The sequence below is a fragment of the Equus caballus genome, chromosome 8 (genome assembly GCF_041296265.1).
Source record: "Equus caballus isolate H_3958 breed thoroughbred chromosome 8, TB-T2T, whole genome shotgun sequence".
Classification (NCBI taxonomy): Eukaryota; Metazoa; Chordata; class Mammalia; order Perissodactyla; family Equidae; genus Equus; species Equus caballus.
Genome location: NC_091691.1, coordinates 64,926,286 through 64,950,230, shown reverse-complemented (window position 1 = coordinate 64,950,230; position 23,945 = coordinate 64,926,286). Strand labels below are relative to the sequence as shown.

At 44.4% G+C, this 23,945-nt stretch overlaps 1 protein-coding gene across 40 annotated transcripts in view; it reads right to left on the bottom strand.

Annotated features, from left to right (window-relative positions):
- The window catches only part of FHOD3 (formin homology 2 domain containing 3), a 455,074-nt gene that overhangs the window by 396,925 nt on the left and 34,204 nt on the right, over positions 1 to 23,945 (bottom strand). For 38 of the 40 annotated variants that reach the window (XM_070220968.1, XM_070220943.1, XM_070220944.1 and 35 more), the window contains exon 2: positions 1,461 to 1,567. In XM_070220968.1, coding sequence (XP_070077069.1) covers positions 1,461 to 1,567 — 107 coding nt within the window. Of the gene's footprint in view, positions 1 to 1,460; positions 1,568 to 3,559; positions 3,744 to 23,945 lie in introns of those variants that run through there. The other 2 variants (XM_070220972.1, XM_070220973.1) reach the window with 1 other exon arrangement.

The window sequence follows — 23,945 nt, the reverse complement described above, 5'->3', positions numbered from 1 at the left end:
CATCCTCACAGAACCTTGCTGTTTCCTACCAAGAACTCTGGTCTTCTTGGTGCTCATGGTCATGCCATTTAGGACTCCATTCTGGGATCCTGCCCTTCACCTGGCCATCAATGTTCACTAAGTGCCTATAACATGTTGAGAAAATGCCAGGCGCTGGATAGTCAGACAGGCCCAGCTCAGACCTAGGAGAGTTTTAGCAGCAGACAAGAAGGAAAATTAAGGGGGAAAGGACCATAAATTGTGATGGGTGTTAAAGCAGGGGAAACCCAGGAAGTCACCAGAACACAGTAGAGTCAGGTTGGAAAGTAACACTAAGAAGGTTCCCATTTTTCCTCATTTTTCAAGCCATTCATGAAAAAACAGCACTCTCAGATAATATTCACCTGAATGTAATATATTTTTAACTCTGGCAAGGTAGCTTGAAAACAGCTTTTGGGGAGTTCCCTGAACATCAGATTAAGATAGCCGAGCATCACTGGGAAGGCAACAGGGAGCCTCTGAAGGTTTCTAAGGAGGAAGGTGATGAAATCAGAAATATACTGGGATCTAGATGGATTAGGGCTAGAAAGGGAGGCAAGGGGCCCCATCAAAAGGGTATTTCAATAATCTAATAAATATAGGAATGGCTGATTATATGGGTATATTCCTACAGTGATTTCACTTTCTGCACACATTTCTGATTTCTTTGTGTGTGTTGCTTTATTCAGCCTCATAGCAATCAGAACTATTAAGCAATCCTACACGTAAGCTAAAAGTAACTTGATATTAATTAACATAATTATTTTCTCCACTATAATGAGGTCAAAAGATGATAGAGCATAAAATGATCTACTAGGGTATCTGCCAAGAAAACTAAATATCCAGTAAGTTATCATCAAAAACAACATTTAAGGGGCTGGCCCCGTGGCCGAGTGGTTAAGTTCGCGCGCTCCGCTGCAGGCGGCCCAGTGTTTCGTTGGTTCGAATCCTGGGCGCGGACATGGCACTGCTCATCAGACCACGCTGAGGCAGCGTCCCACATGCCACAACTAGAAGAACCCACAACGAAGAATACACAACTATGTACCGGGGGGCTTTGGGGAGAAAAAGGAAAAAATAAAATCTTAAAAAAAAAAAAAAAAAACAACATTTAAAACAGTTGTCAATCCACTAAAATCCGGAAAATATTAATTATATTTGGTTTGGAAAAAAAAGCTTAGAAAGTAACTGCCATGCGCTTAAGTAAACTGTACCGGACATCTTCCTACCCTTGAGTCGCCTCATCAAGTAGAGTTTCTCAAAACGCAAAAGGGTTTGCAGTTACTGCTGGTGAGTCACTTGCGTCTCCCTTCTTTTAGTGTGACTGGGAGCGAAGAGAAGCTCAGAGCTATGGTGGTTTCTCCCAAAGACTTTAAGGCCCCCGTGGACCCCCATTTCTCAGAAGGTCGGGACTAGTCGGCAGTCACAATTGTCACTCTTACCCAGTGTCATCCTGGAAGCCTTCTAACTCGTCCCGTTGCTCTGCCAGGGTGGCTTCCAAGTCCAGGTAGGTGCCATTGTGGGAGAGCTGCAGCGTGCAGTCGTCGAGCTGCAAGAGAACAAGCCTGGTAAGCCCAGCCCGCTCCTGGAATGGGGACTCTGTAGGGGGAAATCACTTCATGTTGCCCTCACGCGTTTTTTAAAATCAAGCATTATTCTGAAATTCAGATCATAACTGGAAGAGGTAGTGTGTTCGTACAAACAGACTGGGAGCAAACTACATAATGAGTAGACAGAAATGACACCTATTAAGGAAGTGGCATTGACAGGGCCCAAAAGACGTGGACGGGGATGAGAAGGAGCCCGCTGGGCACTGGGCCAGTGCCACTTTCCACTCTCAGGGGCCCAGGAGAAGCCATGGATTTGGGGAGTTGAAGGCAAGATCACAATGTCCATGTGATTAAAAGTCACAGAGTTTAAAAGGCAAATTTGGTGGGGAAAACATGCTGTTTCCTTTGATTCAGGGAAAACCCTACTTATTCAGATTCTACGGTCATACTTGGGACATTACAATTAGTAGTTGCTCAATAAACATTCTTACCATTGAACTGAAAGAAAGATTCTCCATCTGAATGGCAACATATCCAAATTACAACATACCAAAGTGGACATTAGGTCTCTTTTTCACTAGTCTCACTTTTAAAAAATTTATTTAACAAATACTTACATGTTGTTAATTATGTTCTATGCATAATTCTAAGCATTTTACATATGTTACACCATTTGATTCTCACAGGAACCCTATTAAGTTCTACTGCTACCCCCATTTTACAGATGAGAAAACTGAGGCACAGACAGAGACAAAGTTACTTGCCTGATGTCACATCTGGTAAATGGTAGCACTGGGATTTGGATACTGGCAGTTTGATTTGAGGCCATGCCGTCGACCACTACTCTCTGCATCCTCTCTATGGGCAGAGATCTCAAAGGACTTGAAAATATTATGCTTACAAAATGCAGCTTGTGTCATCTTGAGCGTTCTGAAGTGGCCAAGGCAATGCCACGTATTTGCCAACCCCATTCCCTTTTCCTCCTGGGCACAGAGACCACATATCCCGGCCTTATAGTTGGGCTATGGCCATGTAACTGAGTACCGACCAATGGAATATCCACAAAAGTAAAGAAGGCTCCCAGCAGGTCTGGCTGTAACACCCCGCCACCTTTCTTCTCCTGCCTGTGGCCAGATGCTGAGAAGCCAGAGGAGGACTCTGAAGGCTAAAAACCAGCAGAGCCCCAGACAGAAGGAGCGCAGGTTCCTGAATCACTGCGTGGAAGAGAGAATTCTGCCACCCAGCATACACTGACCCATCCTGGACAGTGACAAGAGCCAGACGTGAGCCTTTGCTGTGGTAAGTCACTGAGATTTTGAGGTTGCTAAAGCTGCCAGCATTACATGACATTTACAACGATCAATACACTTAAAAATACAGGAAAATAATTTTACCAAAGATTAAGATGAACATGATGAGGAAATCCAAGTACATAACTTCATGCTTGATCTCTCCGGCTGTCAGCATGGCTCTTATTATTCATCTACTTGGTGAGTTAAGGCTCTTATTCCAAAATGACAGGAGATTGGGGAAAAGTGGAAACAAATACATGGCTACTTTAAAACATCTAGATAAATGCCTAATAATCCTCCCGCTATAAGTGAGATTTCAAACAAGGAATTAGTCTCTTTTGATAGAAAAGCTCTGCTTATTAGCCTCAACAAGAAAAATGAAGACTGTCAACTTGTCTAAAATTAGTATTTATAACAGGCTGCTAATTCTTATAAACAGGCCCGCACTTCCTTGTTTCTGATTATCCTGAACAGAACGAAAGGAATTTGTTCTTTAACATTTGTAAGAAACACCTAGTCAAATCCTTTGAAGGGGTTAATCCTGCTTGATTCACTTGTTTTATCGCTCTAGGAATAAACCGTTCCTCCTAACTACTAAAGGCGTGCTGGGGAGGTTCAGCATTCTTCAGCAGCATTTACAGATGGATCATCTGATCTGAGAAAGCATTTAAACCCAGGGATCAAATTGGCCAAACTCACTGTGCTGTGGTGTCAGAGGTGCGCCCAGGGTTTAGGGGCAACACAGAGAGGATCTGCCTTCCCAGCCTGTGGACGAAGTAGACAAGAAGGATCTCCTGCAGAAGGTCTCCCCTGGGTCACGGTCTCCCATGGACTGAAATCAGACTTTAGCATTCCAAGGTGGAAAATTCCATTAAAACTGGACCTGTGAACATGTACATTGGACCATGTGTACAGCCGGAATCACTGCAGCTGATTCTTGCTTTTAACTCCTACTGATGTTATTAACTAATAAAGCTTGCTTGGTCTGTTCTGTTGATAGCATCAACACTTTTTCTTATTTTTAATCCCACATATAATCAACAGACTAGAAGATGGGGATAATGAAAGCCTTTTAAGCTTTTCTTTTGCCTCAGCCCCTGGAAATGTGTGAGCCCAGAGAAAGAAGCATTTGGAATAAAGAGTTTCTGCTTCTCTCCAAGTGAGCGCCTGAGTCATCCCTACCCTGTGGTCCACACTCAGGCTGGACAGAGAGAACCAAGTCAGAGGGGAAGTGCTGCTCCGGGGTGGAGAGAGGCAGAATGTGCACGTGGACGTGTTATAGATACTCCACCGTGACTGACTTCAAGCTACCAACGTGAAGTCACTGCGCATGGAGTTGGAAAAAGACACAGCAGTTCACCGGTATTTTTACCTCACAGATACAAGAGATGTAAGAACCTCAAAAGCAACAGTAGCAGTAAAATGTAATGAAACAATGAGGAAGTGACAGATTTTGAATATTTATTACCTTTGTTTTTAATATAACATTTAATTGTACACTGATAAAATTTAACTTTTAATAATGGCTATGTTCAACAACTAGCTCACAAAATTCCCAAGAATTTCTCAATCGGCCCTCTCAAGCCACCCAGGCCAGCTCCAGCACATGCTCCCAGGTCATTAATTTGAAGCACCTGTGGTGGAGATAGCAGGGACTGGATGAAAGGCTGAGAGACCATGTCCTGGCCTTCAGTCCTCACAGACCCCACCCAGCCCTATGCTCTTCTCCTTGTTTGGGGCCGAGGAGGGGTTTACTGGTGGCCAGCAGATATAGCCCTGCCCTTCCTGGCAACCGTGGCCATTTTGCACATCATCTTCATCCCATACCTTCCGATTTTATTCTCAGCTGCCCAAGGCAAATATCTAGTTTTCCTCCACACTCACCTTGGCCCAACAAGAATCTGCTTCAACATGCTCCCAGGCAGCCCTGAACCATAGCAAGAAGCCCCACAATCTCCCCAGCTTCCTGACAACAGAATCCCAAAACCTTAGCAGAACTACCCATTCTCATCATTCCTCTCCTCCCATTCGGGGCATCATTAACTACTACCATTTCCATAGTTCAATTTTAACAAAATTATATGTCAGGCACAGGCTGGGCACCAAGGAACACATAAACACTTCTTTCCCTCAAAGATCATATTATCGAGTAAATATGACACACAAATAGAGCACAGAAGAGAATAAAAAGCCACTTAAACCAACTGTCAAATGTGTGGAAGTTCATCCTCCGTTGTATTCTTTCTCTATAATTAGCAGCTGCAGCCTCCCGAAACCCAAGCATTCTCCATAAAACTGGCCCGGTCTCCCTTCCCGAAGAAAGGCCCCCATTACTTCCTAAGCCAGTGTCATGATTCTGCTCCTCTAATTAGCGGTTGGGCAATTTGTGCTGGCGAGTCCTCCAACTCAAACAGAAAAGATGAATATATGCCTTTGAATCCTTCAGGAAGTGTGTGTGGAGTCCTTACAGTAGGGCCATAGGAAGAGGGCAAGGTCAGACATTGCCCCCTTGAGCAAGCCGGGACACGCATGCACACAGGGGGGTCCCAACAACACAGGTGGCCCGTGAACATACCAAACAAGTCAACACACACTGCCCACTCCATTCCACAACACAAGCCCTGTCTCATCATTACACCTGAGACACGAGATTAATATTTAAACCATCACATGAGCCAAGGAGGAAGAATAAAGGGCTTCTTTGCTGGACTGACACATTGAAACAGGAAAATCCCCTAAAAAGTTTGGGGGTTTGGCTTTAAGTATTATTTTTACAAACAAATTGATAAGTACACTAAATGAGTTCTTCAGTCCTGTAGGGGATAACTAAGTAACAGTTATAAAAGAACGTGACAATGTGAATAGACAGCGAGTGGAAGTTAATTCCACTCTGGCTAAAGATTTAGACAGAACTATCCAAACTTTGCCTGCGGAGTAGAGGACTCAGACACCTCCCTGCCAGACCAGCTCCTGACAGGCAACCTCAATTCCTACTTACACGGAGGCAACCTGATCCCCTCCCTTGGCCTCTCATGTCAACTGTCTTCCTGAATGACTTAAGGGCCCTGGAATTTCCTGACTCCAACAATTTTCGTGTCAACCCTGATCCCCTGGCAGCATGTCCCCTGCACTCCTTTCCTGCCTCTAGGTTTGGTGGCCAGGACACTGCCGGGCACTTCAGGACATAAGACAAAGCAGGGAGCCACGTGGGAAGATAACATTACAGGGCTATTATAGAAGTGCGGCCGGCCGGCCGTTAGAGAAATTAGGGGCAGAGACAGTGGCTCGGCAGGAAGACTTCAGATCAGGTTGCAGGCTGTAAACGTGTGGCTGGGATTCTGGTGGGGGGTGGGGTGCTCATAGGGAGTCAGTCACAGATCCACATGAAGGACCCTTCCAAACACCCTGGAATTCTGTGTCACTCCACCTGGGTCAAAACAAACCATTAAAATGGGTCCTCCATCTCTGGAGACACAGAAAGAGCCCTCCACTCCTTGTAGACAGGGTGCCCCAGGTCACCCTGGGGTTCTTTTGACTGTTCCTTACAGTGCACTGAAAAAGAAAGGGCAGGCTCACCATCCTGAAAAAAAAAACAAAAAAGAAATCTAAAACAAGGCTGATGTCACGTCTCGATTTATATATTCTTTTCTTTCCTTAATCCAGTGAAGTGGCATATTACTGAGGTGGTTTAATGATTATCTGGGTTTGGCAGCAGGTCCACAATGATCCTTAGTCTAGGCAAGAAAATTTCTGTGTAATCCTGAAATAGATTCACATAGAATTATTCCATCAATATATACGAGGGCTATCCTTTAAGCTAATTTTGATCATAGTTCAGAAGTGGGAAAATATATGCTGATTTTTAAAAGAGAAAAAAAATCAAGAAGAGCTAACATAAAAGTCATTTGCTTATGTCTTTTGACTGGTTGCTCCCGGCCCTGCCTCCACACCTCTCGCAATGTTATTCTGCAGCTTCCTCCATCAAGAGGTAGATTCTTTCTCTACTCTTGGAATCTGGGCTGGCCTCTTTCTTGCTCTGGCCACCACAGTAGCAAGTGTGACATAGCAGAGACTTGAAAGATACTCGCTCACTGGGGCTCTCCTCTTTTGCTGTTCTTGGAACTCTGCCACCACATGGAGAAGCCCGGGTTAGCCAGCCTCCGGGACGTCTGGTTGTTTCTGCTGCCCCCGCTCATAGCCTGCCAACTGCTACACACTGAGTGAGGCTAATCCGGATCATCAAGCCTCCAGATGACCCACTGGCTGAGGACAGACACATGAGAGAGCCCAGCAGATATCAGCCAAACTGGCCCAAGCCAGAAGAACTGCCCAGTAGACCTAGAGACTTGTGAGCCACATTTTATGGTTGTTGCTTTAAGTCAATCTCCTCTTCCCACGAGCCTGTCACCTCAATGCACAGCAGACAGGCAGCCCCCACGGGGACTACATTTCTCCCTCAAAGTGCTCGGTGCCTGGATTGGTGGTGGATAAGAGGCTCGTCCCACCAAGGTGCCCGCTAAACACACCATGACACAGCCAGCTGAAGAGAGGAATGCCACCACTATGCCCAGCCCTCAGATGCCACAGAGCATGCACACCTGGGCCTGCCCCTCCCAGAGCAATCCCCCGCTGGGGACAGAGGACAGTAGCAGTTGCTGAAATGAGAGGCCGGTAGCACCAGGGAATGAGAGAGCAGTCGGCTGAGAAGTCAGCTTACCAGGGAGGTAAGGAGGCAGCAGGAGGCAAAACCAAGTGTGAGCGGTGGCTCCTGTTTCATTGCCCCATTGTACTTCACTTACAGAACACACGAAGGTAAAAGTATGAAAACTTTCAAGATAGCAACTGCAAGTACAGAGTCCCTCTGACAGCACTGCTCGCACGCCCACGAAGCCAGCCCTGCTCCTGCCTCAGAAAAGAAGCAGTGCTGTGGGCCTCGTCTCTCTCCAGGGCCAGGTTTACCGTGGGTCCCCTGAGTGCCCCACTCTGGGCTCATCCCAGCTCCAAGAGTGGTACAAAGACAGTCAGAGTGTGTCAGTCTGTCTGTTCTAAGAGAGCTACACCCGTTTCCCCCTCAAATGGTGCTTCTGTTGCTAAGCAGTCATGAAGCTTGTGGCTTCCTTCAACTTTGTGGTTCCTTCTAAAGGCAGCAGACACAAGAAACTGGACTTAGGTGACACGCAAAACAAGTTAGGAAAGAGAGCTTTCCAACAAGTAGTGCCACATGTTCCCTTCATAATTCTTAATAAAAATTACGTAAAACCCTGGCTCAGCTACTCTGGCTTTTGTGGGCTATGGTTCCCCCATACCCATAACGACCACTGCAAAGGGACAAGGGGAAGGGTACACCTGGCTGCCCTCTGCGATTTCCTAATATGGGTAGTAAAGACGTGGCATTCACTTCATTATCCTTCAAACTATACATATCCTTCCTTCATGTTTGTTCCTTTGTATGTATAATGCATTTCACAATAAAAAATTATTCGTTTCATATAAAGATGTAATTTTACATATTTTAAAAATACAAGTAAGACTTGGTCAGTTTTCTTAACAGAAAGACCAAATGAAACTGATTTACATGATATCAGAAGAAAACAGATCCTGTTGGCTAACCCCAACAAATCATATTTAAACTTCTAAATCCCTAGGGGCCCATTACAGGTATTTTAATAAATGTTTTAGGGTGAAGCACAAGGATATTTTTGAAGAACCAGCATATATGGGCCATGAAATAATATGAATGTATTTACTTTGAAAGCAGTTGGATTTTACTTCCTCAGAAACCTTTACTAAGTTATGTTATTCGTGGCCACCAAACTCAGGGAGAGAAGCAATGTCCTGAAATTGATTTAGGCAGTTTCCAAATCAAGCCCCAGATTTCTATTTAAGTCAACAAAATTGCACAGCTCACCACCCAAAGGCAAGGGCCCCTGCCAAAGTCTACAAGAAAGACAAAGGCCAGGTTTCTCCCATTTAGAGCTTGAACTGAGGGCGTGTGATCGTCTGGTAAATATTTGAATTATTTTAAAAGACTTTTTTATCATTAAATAACCAAAAATGCATTAAAATTCTCTCTTGAAAAGTCTGGACTATATTTGCTTATGTTTACAGCTACCTTTTTCCATTTTTCTCTTTCACTTTAGACAAGTTGAAAAATAGTATCAGCACTAAGTTTCAGGATTATTATTGATCCATTACCACTCATTCATTCACTCATTCAGATTAATAATCCTTTCCTGTGCTCCTCCTCTGTGCCAGGCACTGTGGGATGTCCTAAGGAGCTGCCACGAGCATGACAGACCACATCCCAGGGAGCACGCACAGTGTGACAGGACTGATCACCAAACAGCTGGGGGGAATTCAGAGAAATGAGGAAGACAATGAGTTAGTCTCCTTTGTTGTTTCTGTTCTTGTTATATTTGAGGGAGTTTGGAGAGCATGGAACTGAAGTATGATGGATGCAAAAGCTCTGACACAGAAGGAGTTTGAGTAGTCAAGGCACTCAAAGAACAAGACAAGGACTCCGGAGGGGGCGCCTTCCTGGCCACAGTAGGTTTTAGACTTGATTCTAGGGCAACAGAAGCCGTGAAATGGTTGTAAACAGATGCACACAGGACCAGCTTTGCAGTGTGGGGATGGGAGGGAGAAGACAAATGAAGAAGCTACTGCAGGAATTGGGGCGATTTGAAGGTGGCTTGGACAATGATGGAAGCAGTGGAAATGGAAAGAAGAGAAGGGAGAGGAGTGATACAGGGAAAGTGGGGGACGAGAGGAAGGAAAAGTCAAAACTACTAAGTGATTGATCAGAAGTGGAGGCATCCAACGGGAAGTTTCTTACTTGAGCAAATTAAGAAATGGGGGCACCATTTACAAACACAGGAAACATTAGTCAAAAAGCTGCTGAGGGCAGGGAGATAGGATAAAATTGAAAATTTTGTTTTTAACATGTTATGTCTAAAACAAGTGGAGATGTTGAATAGAAAAAGAGATTTGGAGATTTGCACATGAATAAAAACATGGCAGTTGAAACCCCACAAGTGCATTGGCAAGCGTAAAGATAACAGGTAACTTTTTGTCTTGATGATCTATAGTGGTATTCCCTTTTTCACTCCTGATATTGGTAATTTGTGCTTTCTCATTTTTTTCTCGAACAGTATAGGAGAGGTCTGCTACTCATTCATTAGTCTTTTCAAAGAACTAACTTTTGATTATATTGCTTTTCCACTACCTTAAGTTTGTTCTCTATCTCATTAATTTCCATTCTTATCTTTGTTATTTCCTTCCACACTCTTTGTGTTTAATATGGTTTTCTTCTAACTGCTAAAATCTTAAGATTTTCAGTCTTCTTTTCAATTATGTGCATTTAAGACTATCATATTCCTCTAAACAGAGTTTAGCTACAACCCACAAGATCTGATACGCCATATTTTCATTCTCTTCAGTCCAAAGTATATTCTAAAGGGATTTCTTCTTTGACCCATGTGTTATTTAGAAGTGTATTACATAATTTCCAAATATTTAGAAATTTTCTAATATCCTTTTTTTTTTTTTTTTTTTTTGCTGAGGAAGATTCACTCTGAGCTTACATCTGCTGCCAATCTTCCTCTTGGTTTTGTATGTGAGCTGCCATCACAGGATAGCCACTCACAGAGGAGGGGTGTAGGTCCATGCCTGGGAACGGAACCTGGACTGCTAAAGTGCAGCGTGCTGAACTTAACCACTAGGCAACTGGGGCTGGCCCAGAAATTTTCTAGTATCTTTTTTATTGATGATTTCTAGCTTAATTTCACTATGGCCAGAAAATATATTCTGTATGATTTCAATTCTTTGAAACTACTTAAGGCTTATTTTATGGTCCTACACAGAAAGGATGTATACTCAACAGCTGCCGTGTTTCTTACAGGGAATGTTCAAATCTCCTCTATCCTTAGTTCTTTTTATCTGCTTGTGCTATAGAGAGAGGTATTAATCTCCCACTACGACCGTGAAATTTTCTATTTTTCCATTTTAATTCCATCAATATTTGCTTTATTTATTTTGGTTATGTATTAGGTGAATACAAATATTTCCGAGTGGACTGACTCTTTAGCACTATGAGATTTCCTCCTTATCTCTAGAAACATTTCTTGCCTTGAAGACTACATCATCTATTATTAGTACCACCATCCCACTTTCTTTAGGTTAGCATTGTATGGCTTATCTTCTTCCAACATTTACTTACAACATTTGGTGCCCATATATTTAAGATATGTCTCTTATATGTAGAATATAGTTCTTGAAATCCAATCTGACAATCTTAGTTTTTTAATAAAAGTACTTAATCAAAGTCTGTTAACCTAAAGTGATTGCTGATGTTTGGGTTCAAATCTACATGTTCGGTATTAAATCTACATGCTCTAGATTCCTTTTTCCTCCTTTCTTGCCATCTTTTGGTTTAATCTACTATTCTTCATTATTCCATATGTCCTTCCTGATATTCTACTTATTCCTAGTTATGCATTCTTTTATTAGTTCTTTCAGTAATTTACCCTATAGATAATCACATGCCTCTAACTCCGTAGAACCTACTATAAATCAGTGTTATCACTTCCCAGACAATTTATGGGTGCTGGACCACTTTAATATGGTCTACACCTGTTGCAATATTGAGAAATGTATTTTGAACCCCATGACATAGTATTTTTTGAGCAGTCAATATTTATTTAAATTTACACACGTATTTACCTGGTCTCTTCCACTTCATTCCTTCCTGCATTTCTGTGCTTCTAGCTGTGATAATTTCCTTCGGCCTGAAGAACTCTCTTATTTCTTTAGTGAGAGTCTGCTGGCAACAAATTTCCTCAGTTTCTATTTTCTAGAAAGATCTTTACTTCACCTCCATTTTTTCAGTAACAGCTTCATTGAGATATAATTCACATACCATACAACTCACCCATTTAGAGTGTACAATTCCCTGGCTTGTAGTATATTCACAGAGTTGTGCATCCATCACCACAATCAATTTTAGAGCATTTCCATCACCCCAAAAAGAAACCACATATCTATTAACAGTAACGCCTCATTCTGCAAACATACCCCCTCCAGCCCCTAGAAATCACTAATCTACTTTCTGTCTCTATAGATTTGCCTATTCTAGACAATTGATATAAACAGAATCACAGAATATGTGGTCTTTTGTGACTGGCTTCTTAGCATAAAGTTTTCAAGGTTCATCCATGCTATAACATTTATCAGCACTTCCTTCACTTTATTGCTAAATAACATTCCATTGTATTTGATTTATCCATTCATTAGTTGATAGACATTGAATTTTTCCACTTTTTGGCTATTATGAATAATACTACTATGAACATTTATATACGTGATTTTGTATAGACATATATTTTCCTTTCTCTTGGGTGTACACCTAGAAGAATCACTGGGTCACATGGCACCTCTATATTTAACACTTTAAGAAACTGCCAAACATTTTCCAAAGAGGCTACACCATTTTATATTCTCACCAGCAATGCATGAGGGTACCAATTTCTCCATAACTTTGCTAATACTTGTTTTCATTTTGATTTTAGCCATCCTAATGAAAGTGAAGTGGTATCTCATGGTTTTGATTTGCATTTCTCTGATGGCTAATGATTATGAGCATCTTTTCGTGCCTTTATTGGCCATTTGTATATTTTATATGGAAAAATGTCTATCAGATCCTTTGCCCATTTATAACTTGGGTTGTCTTTTTCTTGTTGAATGGTAAGAATCCGTTTATATTCTGGATACAAGTTCTTTATCGGATATATGATTTTCAAAAATATTCCCCCAATCCATGGGTTTGTCATTTCACTTTCTCAGTGGTGTCCTTTGAAACACAAAAGCTTTTAATTTTGATGAAGTACAATTTAACCTATTTCTGCTTTTGTTGTTTGTGGTTTTGGTGTCAACTCACCTTCACTTTAAAGGATATTTTTGCAGGAATTACTCCACTGTCTTCTAGCTTACATCATTTCAGTTGAAACATCAGCTTCCAGTCTTATTGTTGTTCTTTTGAAGATAATCTATTTTTCTCAGGCTGCATTTAATATTTTCTTTGTCTTTAATTTCCATCAGTTTTACTATGAAGTGCTAATGTGTGGTTTACCATATATTTATCTTGCCTGGAGTTTACAGCACTTCTTAAACTTGTGGTTTGATGTCATTTGTTGGCTTTTAAAAATCTTAGCCATTATCTCTTCAACTATTGATTCTGCCCCATTTTCCTTCTTCTCCCATATGGGACTCCAATACATGGAGTATTTTAGACCCATGTCCCATAAGCCTAGTAGGCTCTTTTCTGCATTTTCCATTTTTTGCTCTCCATAAATTGGTCTCAATATCTTCTACTGACCTATACTCCAGATCATTAATTTTCTCTTCATCTGTGTCTAATCTTCAGTTAAACCCATCTGTTCCATTCTTAATTTTTATATTTTTCATTTCTATAATTTCCATTTGCTTCTTTATATTACACAGCCCTGTTTTGTTTTCTTAAAATTATCCATCTTGCCTATTTTCTTGAATATATTTTTTTAATTGTTTTAAAGATCATATCTGATAACTCTAGTATCCGGATCACATATAGATATTTCTATGATTTTTTTCCCCTCTTGGTCATGTCTCTGGATTTACCAGGTATATTTTATTGAATACAATAATGGATGGTTTATGAAAAATTTCAAGGTTCTAGGTGATATCTTCCTCCAGAGAGGATTTTCCTTAGCTTCTGGCAAGCTGTAGGAGTAGATCACCTTAATCCAGTCAAGGAGTGAGCTCACTCAAAACTGAGGTTCAGTCTTTTAGGCCTAGCCTGTTTTCAGTTAACCCTTACTTCTAGGGTATAATCTTTAGGGGCCCAACTGAATGCATGGGATGTTTATTTGGATCCATCTATCTTGGTGAGCTCTGATCTCTGTTTTTTTCCTCTCCCATACTAGAAACTTCTAATAGCTTTGTTTAACTTGTCAGCCTCCTCATAGTGACTTTTTGCTTGCCTTCATGGTCTCAGGTGCCATTGATGAAGTGATAAATGCATCAAGGTGAAAAGCAATTTAGAATGTCTAACTCATTGAGTGTGACCTCAGTGAGTCTCCCTTCTCTGGCATCTTGGCCTCCCAAGTTCTGGCTGCCTTGGGAGCTCTCTAATGCCTTCATACAGATGGTTTTTAGTCCTTTGTCTGCCTTATCTTGTTGTTCTTGGTAAAAGTATTAGTCTGCTACAAGCTAGTTCATTATAGGCACAAGCAGAAGCCCAAATCTCTAACTTTTAATAGCTAAAAACATTTACTATTCACTTGACATGAATTAACATGAATTATTTAATCCTCACACAGGCTATGAGGAAGGTACTATTCTTATTATCATCTTATAATTGATGTAAAACTGTGGAGCACCAGCTCACAGCAAACTGTAAGTTGACCCAACAAGTTGTCCAAGATCACCACAATTAGTAGCCACTGAATCCAGCCAGCCTGGCTCCTAAGACTGCATTCTTAACTGCAACAGGATATAGAATGAGGAGGAAAGAAAGGTACAGGAGTAAGCCCTCTGCAATTCCAACATGTAGAGACTGAGTCAAAGAAAAGGAGACTGAGAAGCAACAGAAAGAAGGGCCAGAGGAAAACCAGGAGAAGGCTCTCCTACAAACCAAGGGAGGAGAGTATTTCAAGTAGAACACGGTCAACTGAGGCACAGACTTAACAACTTTCATTTGAAAATAACCATGTGGAGTGTTATCAGCTGCTCATCCCTTCAAACAGTAAAAGATAAGACCTTTGCAGTGATGCTCACACATCCAATCCTCACCTCCCATCCTTCCACAAACATTCACTGAGTGCACACCACATCCCAAGTGTATCCTGCTTATTCCACCTGCCAAGGGCAGGCAGTGCAAAATAGCTAAACCTAAAGCTAAACTCCTAAATAGCTAAACCACATAACCAAATTCATGCAGTTAATTTAAAGTGGAAAACTTAATTAGAGAAACCATGTAAGCATGATAGCTCTCACTGATTCTCTTTAAAATCTTCAAAACTCTTATGTAAAATTTTCAAGGGAATTTTTAATATATTATTGCTTTATTCTTTAAAAATCCCTGTTATTCAAATTCATGGAAAGAAAAAGACTATAATGTATGATACAAAGAAATCTGTTAACATACAGAAGATTACGATCTTCCATTAACTTAGGATATTACGATCAGAACAAAGAGTCGGTGAAACCGGGAGAGAGGCGATCCAGGGGAAGGGGCACATTATTTCACTCCTGTGAGCCACCAATAAAATAGAGCCACTAAGAATAGAATTTATGCATAAGGTCACCCAGGCGAGCTGTATAATTTGCAAGACCCAGTGCAAACTGAAAATGTAGGCCCAATGTTCAAAAAGCTGAAAAAACTCTTTTTCCTTTCTCAGTGGTTTCTCTTTTTTCCCGTCATTGTGTTTTTGCTTTTGTTTTTGTCTATTTACTATTGCGCTTCCTCGGGCTCAAGGATACTCATGCGGCACGCGTAGACCCTCACAGGCACCCACAGCCCCGCCCCCACAACTCAGCACATGGGGCATGCGCCCACCTGCACACAGGCCGCTGCTGGGGCGGAAGACAGTGGAAGTCACTGGGCAGGGTTGGGTGGGGTAAGGTGGAGTGGGGAGCCTGCAACAGAGATCTGGTCGTGGGCAGGTGGGGAGGCAGAGGTTGGCAAAACTGCACATGAGCAGGGGCTCCAAGCCCCCAGCGCACGCTCCGTTGTCTCATCAGCCTTCACTTAAAAGACGCAAAATCAAAAATAAAAGTATTAATAATTTCAAACTGTGACCGCAGAGCATTAAACCCCAAGTGCAGGAGCCTGTAGGACTGCACTGGTCATACCCATAAAACCAGTCCTGGCGTCACGACTTAACGCTGCCTCTTGGGTTCCGGGCTGTGAGCCAGAACCCCACTGACCCGCCTGCTCCTCTGATCTGCTTGCCTTCCTGTACTTGGAGCCTAGAGAACATGACTTGGACTCACAAGGCCCTATTGCCCAGTGCCTCTGCCATCCCTAGAACAGAGGTTCTTAAACTCCTGTGTGCACAACCACCTCCTGAGGGGCGTCTGAAAGGGAGATTCCCGGGTCACACCCCAATATTCTAAGTCTGAGCGTCTGGGTGGACGGGGCTCAGGACACTGCTGTTTCCCACTCCTCAGGTGATCTCATGCAGAGGCCTGGGACTCCACTCTGAGAACAGGTGCCCAAGAGACCCACCTTTACCTCCCCTGGGGGAGGGCAGAAGTCTCAGGTTAGGCTGAAGACCAAGAGCAGAAACTCCAGGGTGGGGTCCCAATCTCTTGAGAACTATTCCCTTTCGCCCAGTCCCCAGCTCCTCATTCCTATTCCACCACATTCGTGGGCAGTGTTCTTCCTGCCGAGCAAGTATGTCTCGGGGTCCAAGTGTGTGGACATTAACCCAGCACCCCAGGGAACGTCCACTGATATCCTAGGAAAACACACAAATGAGCCAAGCAACCAGCTCCACCTGGCATGTGAGACATCGACACCCACGCCTCAGGGGAAGTCCAGCTGGCCGTGACTGTGGACTTCTAGGAAGAGCTTTCAAGAACTCTGGAGGGTGAGCTGCCAGCTAGCCAGGAAACCCCAAACACCTTAGTCACTCCAGAGCATCCCCAGAAAATGGCCCTTCGGGAGAAAGTAAAGTCAGCCTCAGAAACAAGAGACTGGGCCTCCAGGCCTCAGGCTACCACCAAGCCAGTGGCGGAAGCTGCAGCCAGCTGGTTATCACATCTGTAAAATGAGGGAGACTGGCAGACGTCAGAGTCCAAACTGGCAGCTCACTGCCACACTCGGTTTGGCCTGCGTGGCATTTTAAAATATTTTTGGTTCGTTGCCAATCGTTGAAAGAGGTTGTCCATAAAGTTCCAGGTTTCCAGCTTCTCTTGAAGAATGGGAAGATCCAGAAACCCTGGGCCATCCCTTCCAGGCCCAGGGAGGTCAGGCTGAACAGCACCCACCCTTTATTCGGGGCACATGCTACCCAGGTCCCCAGGGTCACCTGTCCACCTGGCTCATTTCCATTACTTGTCTGGACCCTGGCTCAGATGCCTCAAAAGTCCTTTTTCCTCAAACACTCTATGATTAAATGTGCAGTTTCTTCATTTAGTTTCAACCGTACATAACACTAATGTTCTCTGCCTAACACCTTCTCAATAACAGAGGATTTCAGAATCAGCAGTGTGAAATCAGCAGAGTAGTTTACTCCATTCCCTTAGTAATTCATTAACTATATGCCAGACAGCCCTAGTTTAGTGATCAGTTGAAACCCCTCAGTGAGGTTTGTACTGCCTTTAAAATCCTCAGCGTCCCAGATACCCAAGTCAGATCCGCTGCTCCACTGTTTCCTCTCTTCCATTGCCAGAGCACACAGAAAGCCCCAGTGTGAGATGCCTGACGCCCTGGTTACCAGCGCCCTGCTCGGCAGGGATGCCTCCCCCCACCTGGCATGACAAAGTAGAGGGCTGGTAAGAGCTGTAATTAAAGATTGGTCCCTGCACTCCTTGCCACAACTTTTTAAATCCAATTTAAAAATCCACAGGCATCCATGTATTTCTAAATTACAACTTGTCCATTTTTAATTGACGGAAAAAAAAAAAAAAAAAAACACTGCTCTTGCTCCTGAGCAGAAGATCACACGTCTCTCGGGCAGATCTCTCCTGGAGCTGCCAGGCACGGAAGGACGGCGTTCCACAGAGCCGCACGCAGGAGACAGCAAAGTGAAAAACTTCCATCTGAGATGCTATATGGGCCAAGTAAATATTCCCTGAGAAACTACCAAACGTATTGTCATCTTTAATTAGTGTTTGATAAATGTTTGGAGAAAAAAAGTTGTCACCTCTTCTGGCTTATTCACGTTACATAGCAGCCTGGAGCAGAGCTATCACAGTAACCAGGTCTGGGGTATTATTTTGGGGATCTCATTTACTCTGCAGGGTGTGCATTTCTGTAACCAAAAATAAAAATTATCAGTACATGACTCTAGGTAGGTTCTGAGTTTGCTCATTTGAGAGTCTGGAAAATCTGACCTTCGAGACGAAATAACTTTCACTCTAACATTGTTGAGGATCAAGTTTTTAGAACCAATGAAAACTGTAAACCTAGTATATTTTCTGGCAAGTGAAAACCCACTGTGAAATTTTGAATTTATAGATTATCACCTGTGAAATTCAGATCAGTCATCATCTTTTGGGACTTAGAGATACTTCACAGCTAAAAAGTACACTGTAATGTTGGCTCTAAAAATATCAAAATCAACATTTTCTTCATGTCCCAGAAACAGGTCTAGTGGCTGCAGTCACAAGCAGTGACACATTTGTGACAGGACTCAACTCGGGTCCCTTTTCGGTTATGCACTCGAGGCAAAGGGACTCTAGTGTTTCTGAAAAACAATTCATATCTGCCATTTTCATGGAGGAACAGACAAGAGCAAAATTGCTTGTATTTTGGGGGGGATATAATTGATATATAACATTATATATCAGATGTACAACATAATGATTCAGTATTTGTATATATTGCGAAACAACCACCATAATGTCTAGTTAACATCTGCAACCATGCATAGTTACAGTTTTTTTTCTTGTGATATAAACTTTTCAAATCTATTATCCTGCTTATTTTTTTCACTCGCCTAAATGTGGAGTTTCTTATAACTGCTTCATGGTTTGGTTTTAGGCAGAGAGTAATTATTCCCAGATGTTTAAGAGAAATGCTGAGGCCAGGCAGATGCTGCAGCACCAGACGTGTCTGGGATACAAACATGTCCTGTGTCCTGTAAGGTTGCCACCAACTCATGCTGTCCTTCCAGCAAGATGACCAGACCATCATGTGCACAAACACAGCAGGTGAGACACACCCTCTGGCACCCTCATAGAGGGTAACGGCCCAATGGGAGGCAGTCTCTCACACTTAGGTCCCGAGTGCTGATGCTTCAGAGTCACTGCTCCCTAGCAACAGAGGTCTGCCAGGAGCACAGGAGTGCGCAAGTTTCTGCCCACCTGGAGGCCAGGAATATGATGTGGGCAGCAGCATTCACGTGGAGGAAGCTGGGCACTTCCCCAAGGAGCCATGTCTGGTTCTTACCAAGGAGGAAACACAAAGAAGCTGGACAAAAGGGACAGAGCTTAGAAATGCTGGACAGGTCTAGAACCTTGAGATTATGAGTCCAAAGTCACAGCTATTTCTACTGGGCAACTCCCATGTGCATCCATGAGCCCAGACCAGGCCCTGGAGACCTGCAGCTGCTCCCAAGGCCAAGAGGGTGGGGACAGGCCTCGGACACAGCTCCTGAAAGACAGGGGCGCGCAGCTAGGGGCGCTGGGCTGAATGAGCTGAACGTGGACTCTGCAATGCTCCTTACATGGTTATGTAAATTAGTCCCTCAGCTCTGAGCCCAAGTGGCAGGTGGGACGATTCCTTCTTCCCAACCCCCCTCATTCACACTGAAGAATTCTAGTAAAACTTGCAATCACATTATCAGCCATAGTTCTCACGGTAGGTCAGAAGCTGTGCGTCTTGATACAGAGCATGTGGACCACGAATAAGAGGTGCATGCAGCAGGTTTTTTTACCAAGCTTCACTCTGCCTCAGGGAAGCCACCCATAGAGGTTTCAGAAGGAGACACTCCTGTCACTGCACCAAGATTTAGCAGCCATGAGAAGCTCAGCCCAAAACAGCCTTAATCTAGCTCTTTCGTATGCTAGGGACTCCAACTTCTAGAAAAGGGACAGTGCCCTTATAGTAGCAGAGAATTCTTCAATTCCCTCTTCTGTGTCCTTAAATAGTTACTGAACACCTGCTTTATGCAAGACATGGTGTTAGCTGTTGTTTAAAGCATAGCTTCTGTCTCAGAAACAGGTCATCTGAATATAGCACCTCCCGGGACAGGTACATTAACAACAAGCCCCAGAGAGTCTGCTCATAGCAGCGTGGAAGGAACACGTTACCTCGCCTGAACTTGGCTGCCTTGGCTTCTCTGGGTTTTTCTGTATCACCCATATTTTCCCAATGAATAAGTGTTATTAAAAATGTAATCAGGAAAAACATTGATTTCTTTTAGTACACTCCGGATGATCAGTGCTTCCTAAACTTTAAAGTGGTTAGGAATCACCAAGAGATCTTGTGAAATGCAGATTCCCACTCAGGTGGGCCAGGGCCAGGATTCTGCATTTCTAACAAGCACCCAGTGATGCTGGGGTTGCTATGGGGGGACCACATGCAGTGAAGGTATGGGAGGCTGGGAGGGTAGGGCAAGGGAGTTGGGGGGAGGAGAGGAGAAAGGAGAGCAAGCACACATCAAGTGACAGAGGGGGAGTCAGGCAAGGCCTCACGAAGGAAGTGACATCTGACCTTGGCCAGGAATGTGGATGTGATTTCAAAAGGCCCACATGAGGAATGGAGGGATGGGTAGGGATAAAGTCTTGGAGGGTAAAAACAAAGAAAGAACCAGCTGGACTTGTGGTGCACTGAGGCATCCATCTCATCCAGTTTGACTACTGGATAGGGCAGCAGTTCTCAAACATGAGTGTATCAGTCATCTGGGGGCTTCTTACAATGAAGAGTGCTGCCGCCTCCCCCCGCCAACAAGAGTTTCTGGATCAATGCGGGGGTGGGGGGAGGGCAAGAATTTTCCCTTCTAACAAGTACCCAGGTGATGCTGAAGCTGCTGGTCCAGGGACCACACTTTGAGAACTGCTCAGATAGGGTTTGTCAAACAAAGAAAAGGACTCTCCCCACACCCACCCCAACTATATTCCAGGGAGGACAACCAGATTGTCTAAAAGAGGGGGACTGTTCACATCTGGAAATGGCCACGACAGCTCATGTCAGAGCCTGCCAAGGTAAAAATGGTCATAAACCCAAAAAGGGCGAAATCATATGTTCCTACAAATTAGCTTTACAATGTTTTGAATCCATGCCACCGAATTAAGTGGGGACTGCATGGAATCCTTTCAGTCTGTAAATGAACTCCTGGAGAAGAGTTCGAGTTGACAAGCAACCTCCACTACCTGTCAGCAGGTCAGGTATTCAAGACAAAGTTAGCAAGGGGCAGTTGTCCTTGCCCCACAGCCATCCTCTCCAAGACTGATGTTCCTCATTCTCTCCTTTGGCAAGTAAGAATTGGACCCTGAGAAAATCAGATCTCACAGGTGGAGACAGTGAGCTTCCAGGCTGACTCTGAGAGAAACCAGGGGCATCAGCAACTCCACTGACTCCAGGGAACCAAGGGCTGGTCGGGGCAGTGAGTATGAGTTATGGAGAGGCTGACACTGGCCAAGGATGGTGTGGGGAACAGATATACAAAGAGGGTGAGAAAGTCTCTGCCTTCAAAATGCTCACTGGCCACATTTGAGTGAAATGCACAAACAAGTAAATGGAGGAGGCATGAGCCAAGAAGTGCCCCCTCCCCAGGGGGCAGAGACTGGCTCCAACCAGAGTTCTGTCCTGGCTGCACTTCCAAACCACACAGTCAGGGTCCAGGTGCTATTCAAGCATAAGGATACCGGAGGCCCAAATCCGATCAATTAAGTCAGAATGTCCACGGGCTGGGGCCCTGGCAGAGGGACACTGAGGGCATAAGTCCTTCCAAACCTAAACCAGGCACATCCATCCACCTCAGCTGAGCCTGAGAGCTGGGTCCAGCCCTCAAGGCAACAGGCACAGAATCCGCCCTGGTGCCTGCAGTGCGCCAATAAACATTCCTTCCAGGAACTGCCCGAGCTGTGATCGTAGTCCAGGACTGCAGGAACACACGTCCTTCAAGTGTTTGGCACCTCCAGTCAGCTCAGAGAGAGGGAGAGAGGGAGGCGCCCTCTGTGAGTCGTCAGAGATGCCACTGCCCCAACCACAGTGCATCAAGTTAAAGTCATAAAGTGCACTTCTCTGGCAGGAGCGCGGGCCCACCAGGTCATTCCTGACAACACATCCTTTCCCGTCGAGCTGTGCTGCAGGCCTATAAAGGGGGCCATGATCCTCCTCCTCTGCCCTCCTTAGCTGCCCCAGCTGCCAAAGGAGAAGCTGTGGCCCCTGTGTGAGCCAGTCTTGAGAAGCAAACAGGGCAGCCTGGAGGGAGGGGCACCCTGCATCCTCACAGACACCCGGGGGGGCCACAGGTGCTGCAGGAAAGGGGGACCCAAGGAAGCCAGTTATCAGCGTACTTCCCTTGCAGCTCCAGATTCATCCTTTGATACATGCCCTGTGATAATGGAAGGAATTTCTTGTCCACAGTAACATGATGTTAAGCCCTCTCAGCAGAAGGTGCTAGAGGCCTCCTGCCCAGACCAGCACCCTGATCCCTCTGCTCACTCAGTGTCTGTCCCCCGCCCCAGGTTTGTTTCCTGTGGTTCTCCTGACAGTACAGCCTTCTGGACAGAGGGATCTGTGCTCCAGGCCTCCTGCCTGCACCGGGTGCCCCATTCCCACTGCACTACCACACCACTGCGGCTCACCCACCCTGCCGGGACGCTGGAGGCTTGCTTCCTGTATGCCCAGTGACTGCAGACCAGCTAAACCAGTGAACTTCTCCACCATCCAGTGCAGTCAACTACTCCTTCTCCAACAAGGTCTGTACCCCTTCCAAGTCTACCCTCCCCAGCCCTGGGGTACCAGAGAGAGTTTTCACATATCCCACAGTTAAGCCTTCAGCAGAGTTTCATAATTCTTCATATGAAGCTTCCTCTGTTTAAATCACCATGTAGTTTCTGCCTCCTGAATGGCTCCAGACTACACCAGGAAGACTGCCCCTGACACACACCCCACAGAAGCCCTACAGTTACAGGGGGTGGCACCCAGGCCAGCAGACCCTGTGTCAATCATCTGCAGACACGCATGTACTCAGAGGAACAAGGGGGCCCCTATAAAGTAGACAGACTAACTTCTAGTGTAGTTGGTGACAATCGAACCTGTTTCTTTGTCAATTGAGTATATACAGAAGCCAAGAACAGTGACTCAAAACCCTCTGTTGAAGATTCTCAAATTATCCATCAATTCAAAAGCTTTTTGGAAGCTTACTAACAATGAGTATTTCATAGCCTGTTTCTATCAAACACCAGCAGGGAAAATTATTTGTACCTCATTGTTTATAATTTTTCACCTCTTTACAAAAGAAAAGAGGAAATAATTGGATATACACCTCTTTGGAGGAAATCAGAAGAAGCAAAATCTTACAAAGAGACTAGTACTCAAGAGCATTTGTGATCTGGATGCAGTCAGAACTGAAAGGGTAGGGGAGGGGCTCTGGAGGGAGCCATTCCCTTCTTCAGGGCAAGGGGAGGCTCCTGAGCGTGCTCAGTCCCCGGCCTGCCAATGCCTGTGAGCCACCTCATTGCTCCAATTCCACACACACTCATTTACTCACTCACTCACCAAATGGTACTGAGCATCCAGTGGCCTGGGATGAAAAGAAATACGTACTTTGATGCTGTATGCACCAAGACCCCCCTGACCTCGAGGTGGTTTCCCCAGGAGGCCTCCCTGCTGAGAGGAGACCGTACCCATAAACAGCGGGCTACCCAGCAGGCAGTCATTTGCAGGGACTAGGCTGGCCTCCCCATATGAAGCCAACTCACTCAAGCCAGGAGGCAACAGCCAACTTTTCACAGACTGGATCCCCATTGGATAAACTGGTCATCAAAACGACAGACAATGGGCCCCGCAAGACCACATGGCCCTGTCTTCAGCCTTCCCTCACCAGCAAGGACTTTATTCAGGTCAGGCAAAGCCCATCCTCAGAGGTTCTCTTCAAGAGGAGGAACTTAATTGTAGGAGGGAATCATAATAAGGAGGTCTGTTCCGTAATTGTTAGCATTACAGCTGAGCTGGTTTTCCTCAAGCGATGTATAATAATAAGTCCTTACATTTATAGAGCACTTCACAGCGCTCAAAATACTTTTTGGTGAAGGAAATCTCCTGCTACTTTGGATATTTTTTTAATGAGATGCTTTGTTTTCACTTCTTTGGAAGCTTCTGTGTCATTCATTCCGTGATGTAAAACACAGACCACAACAATGTTAAGGG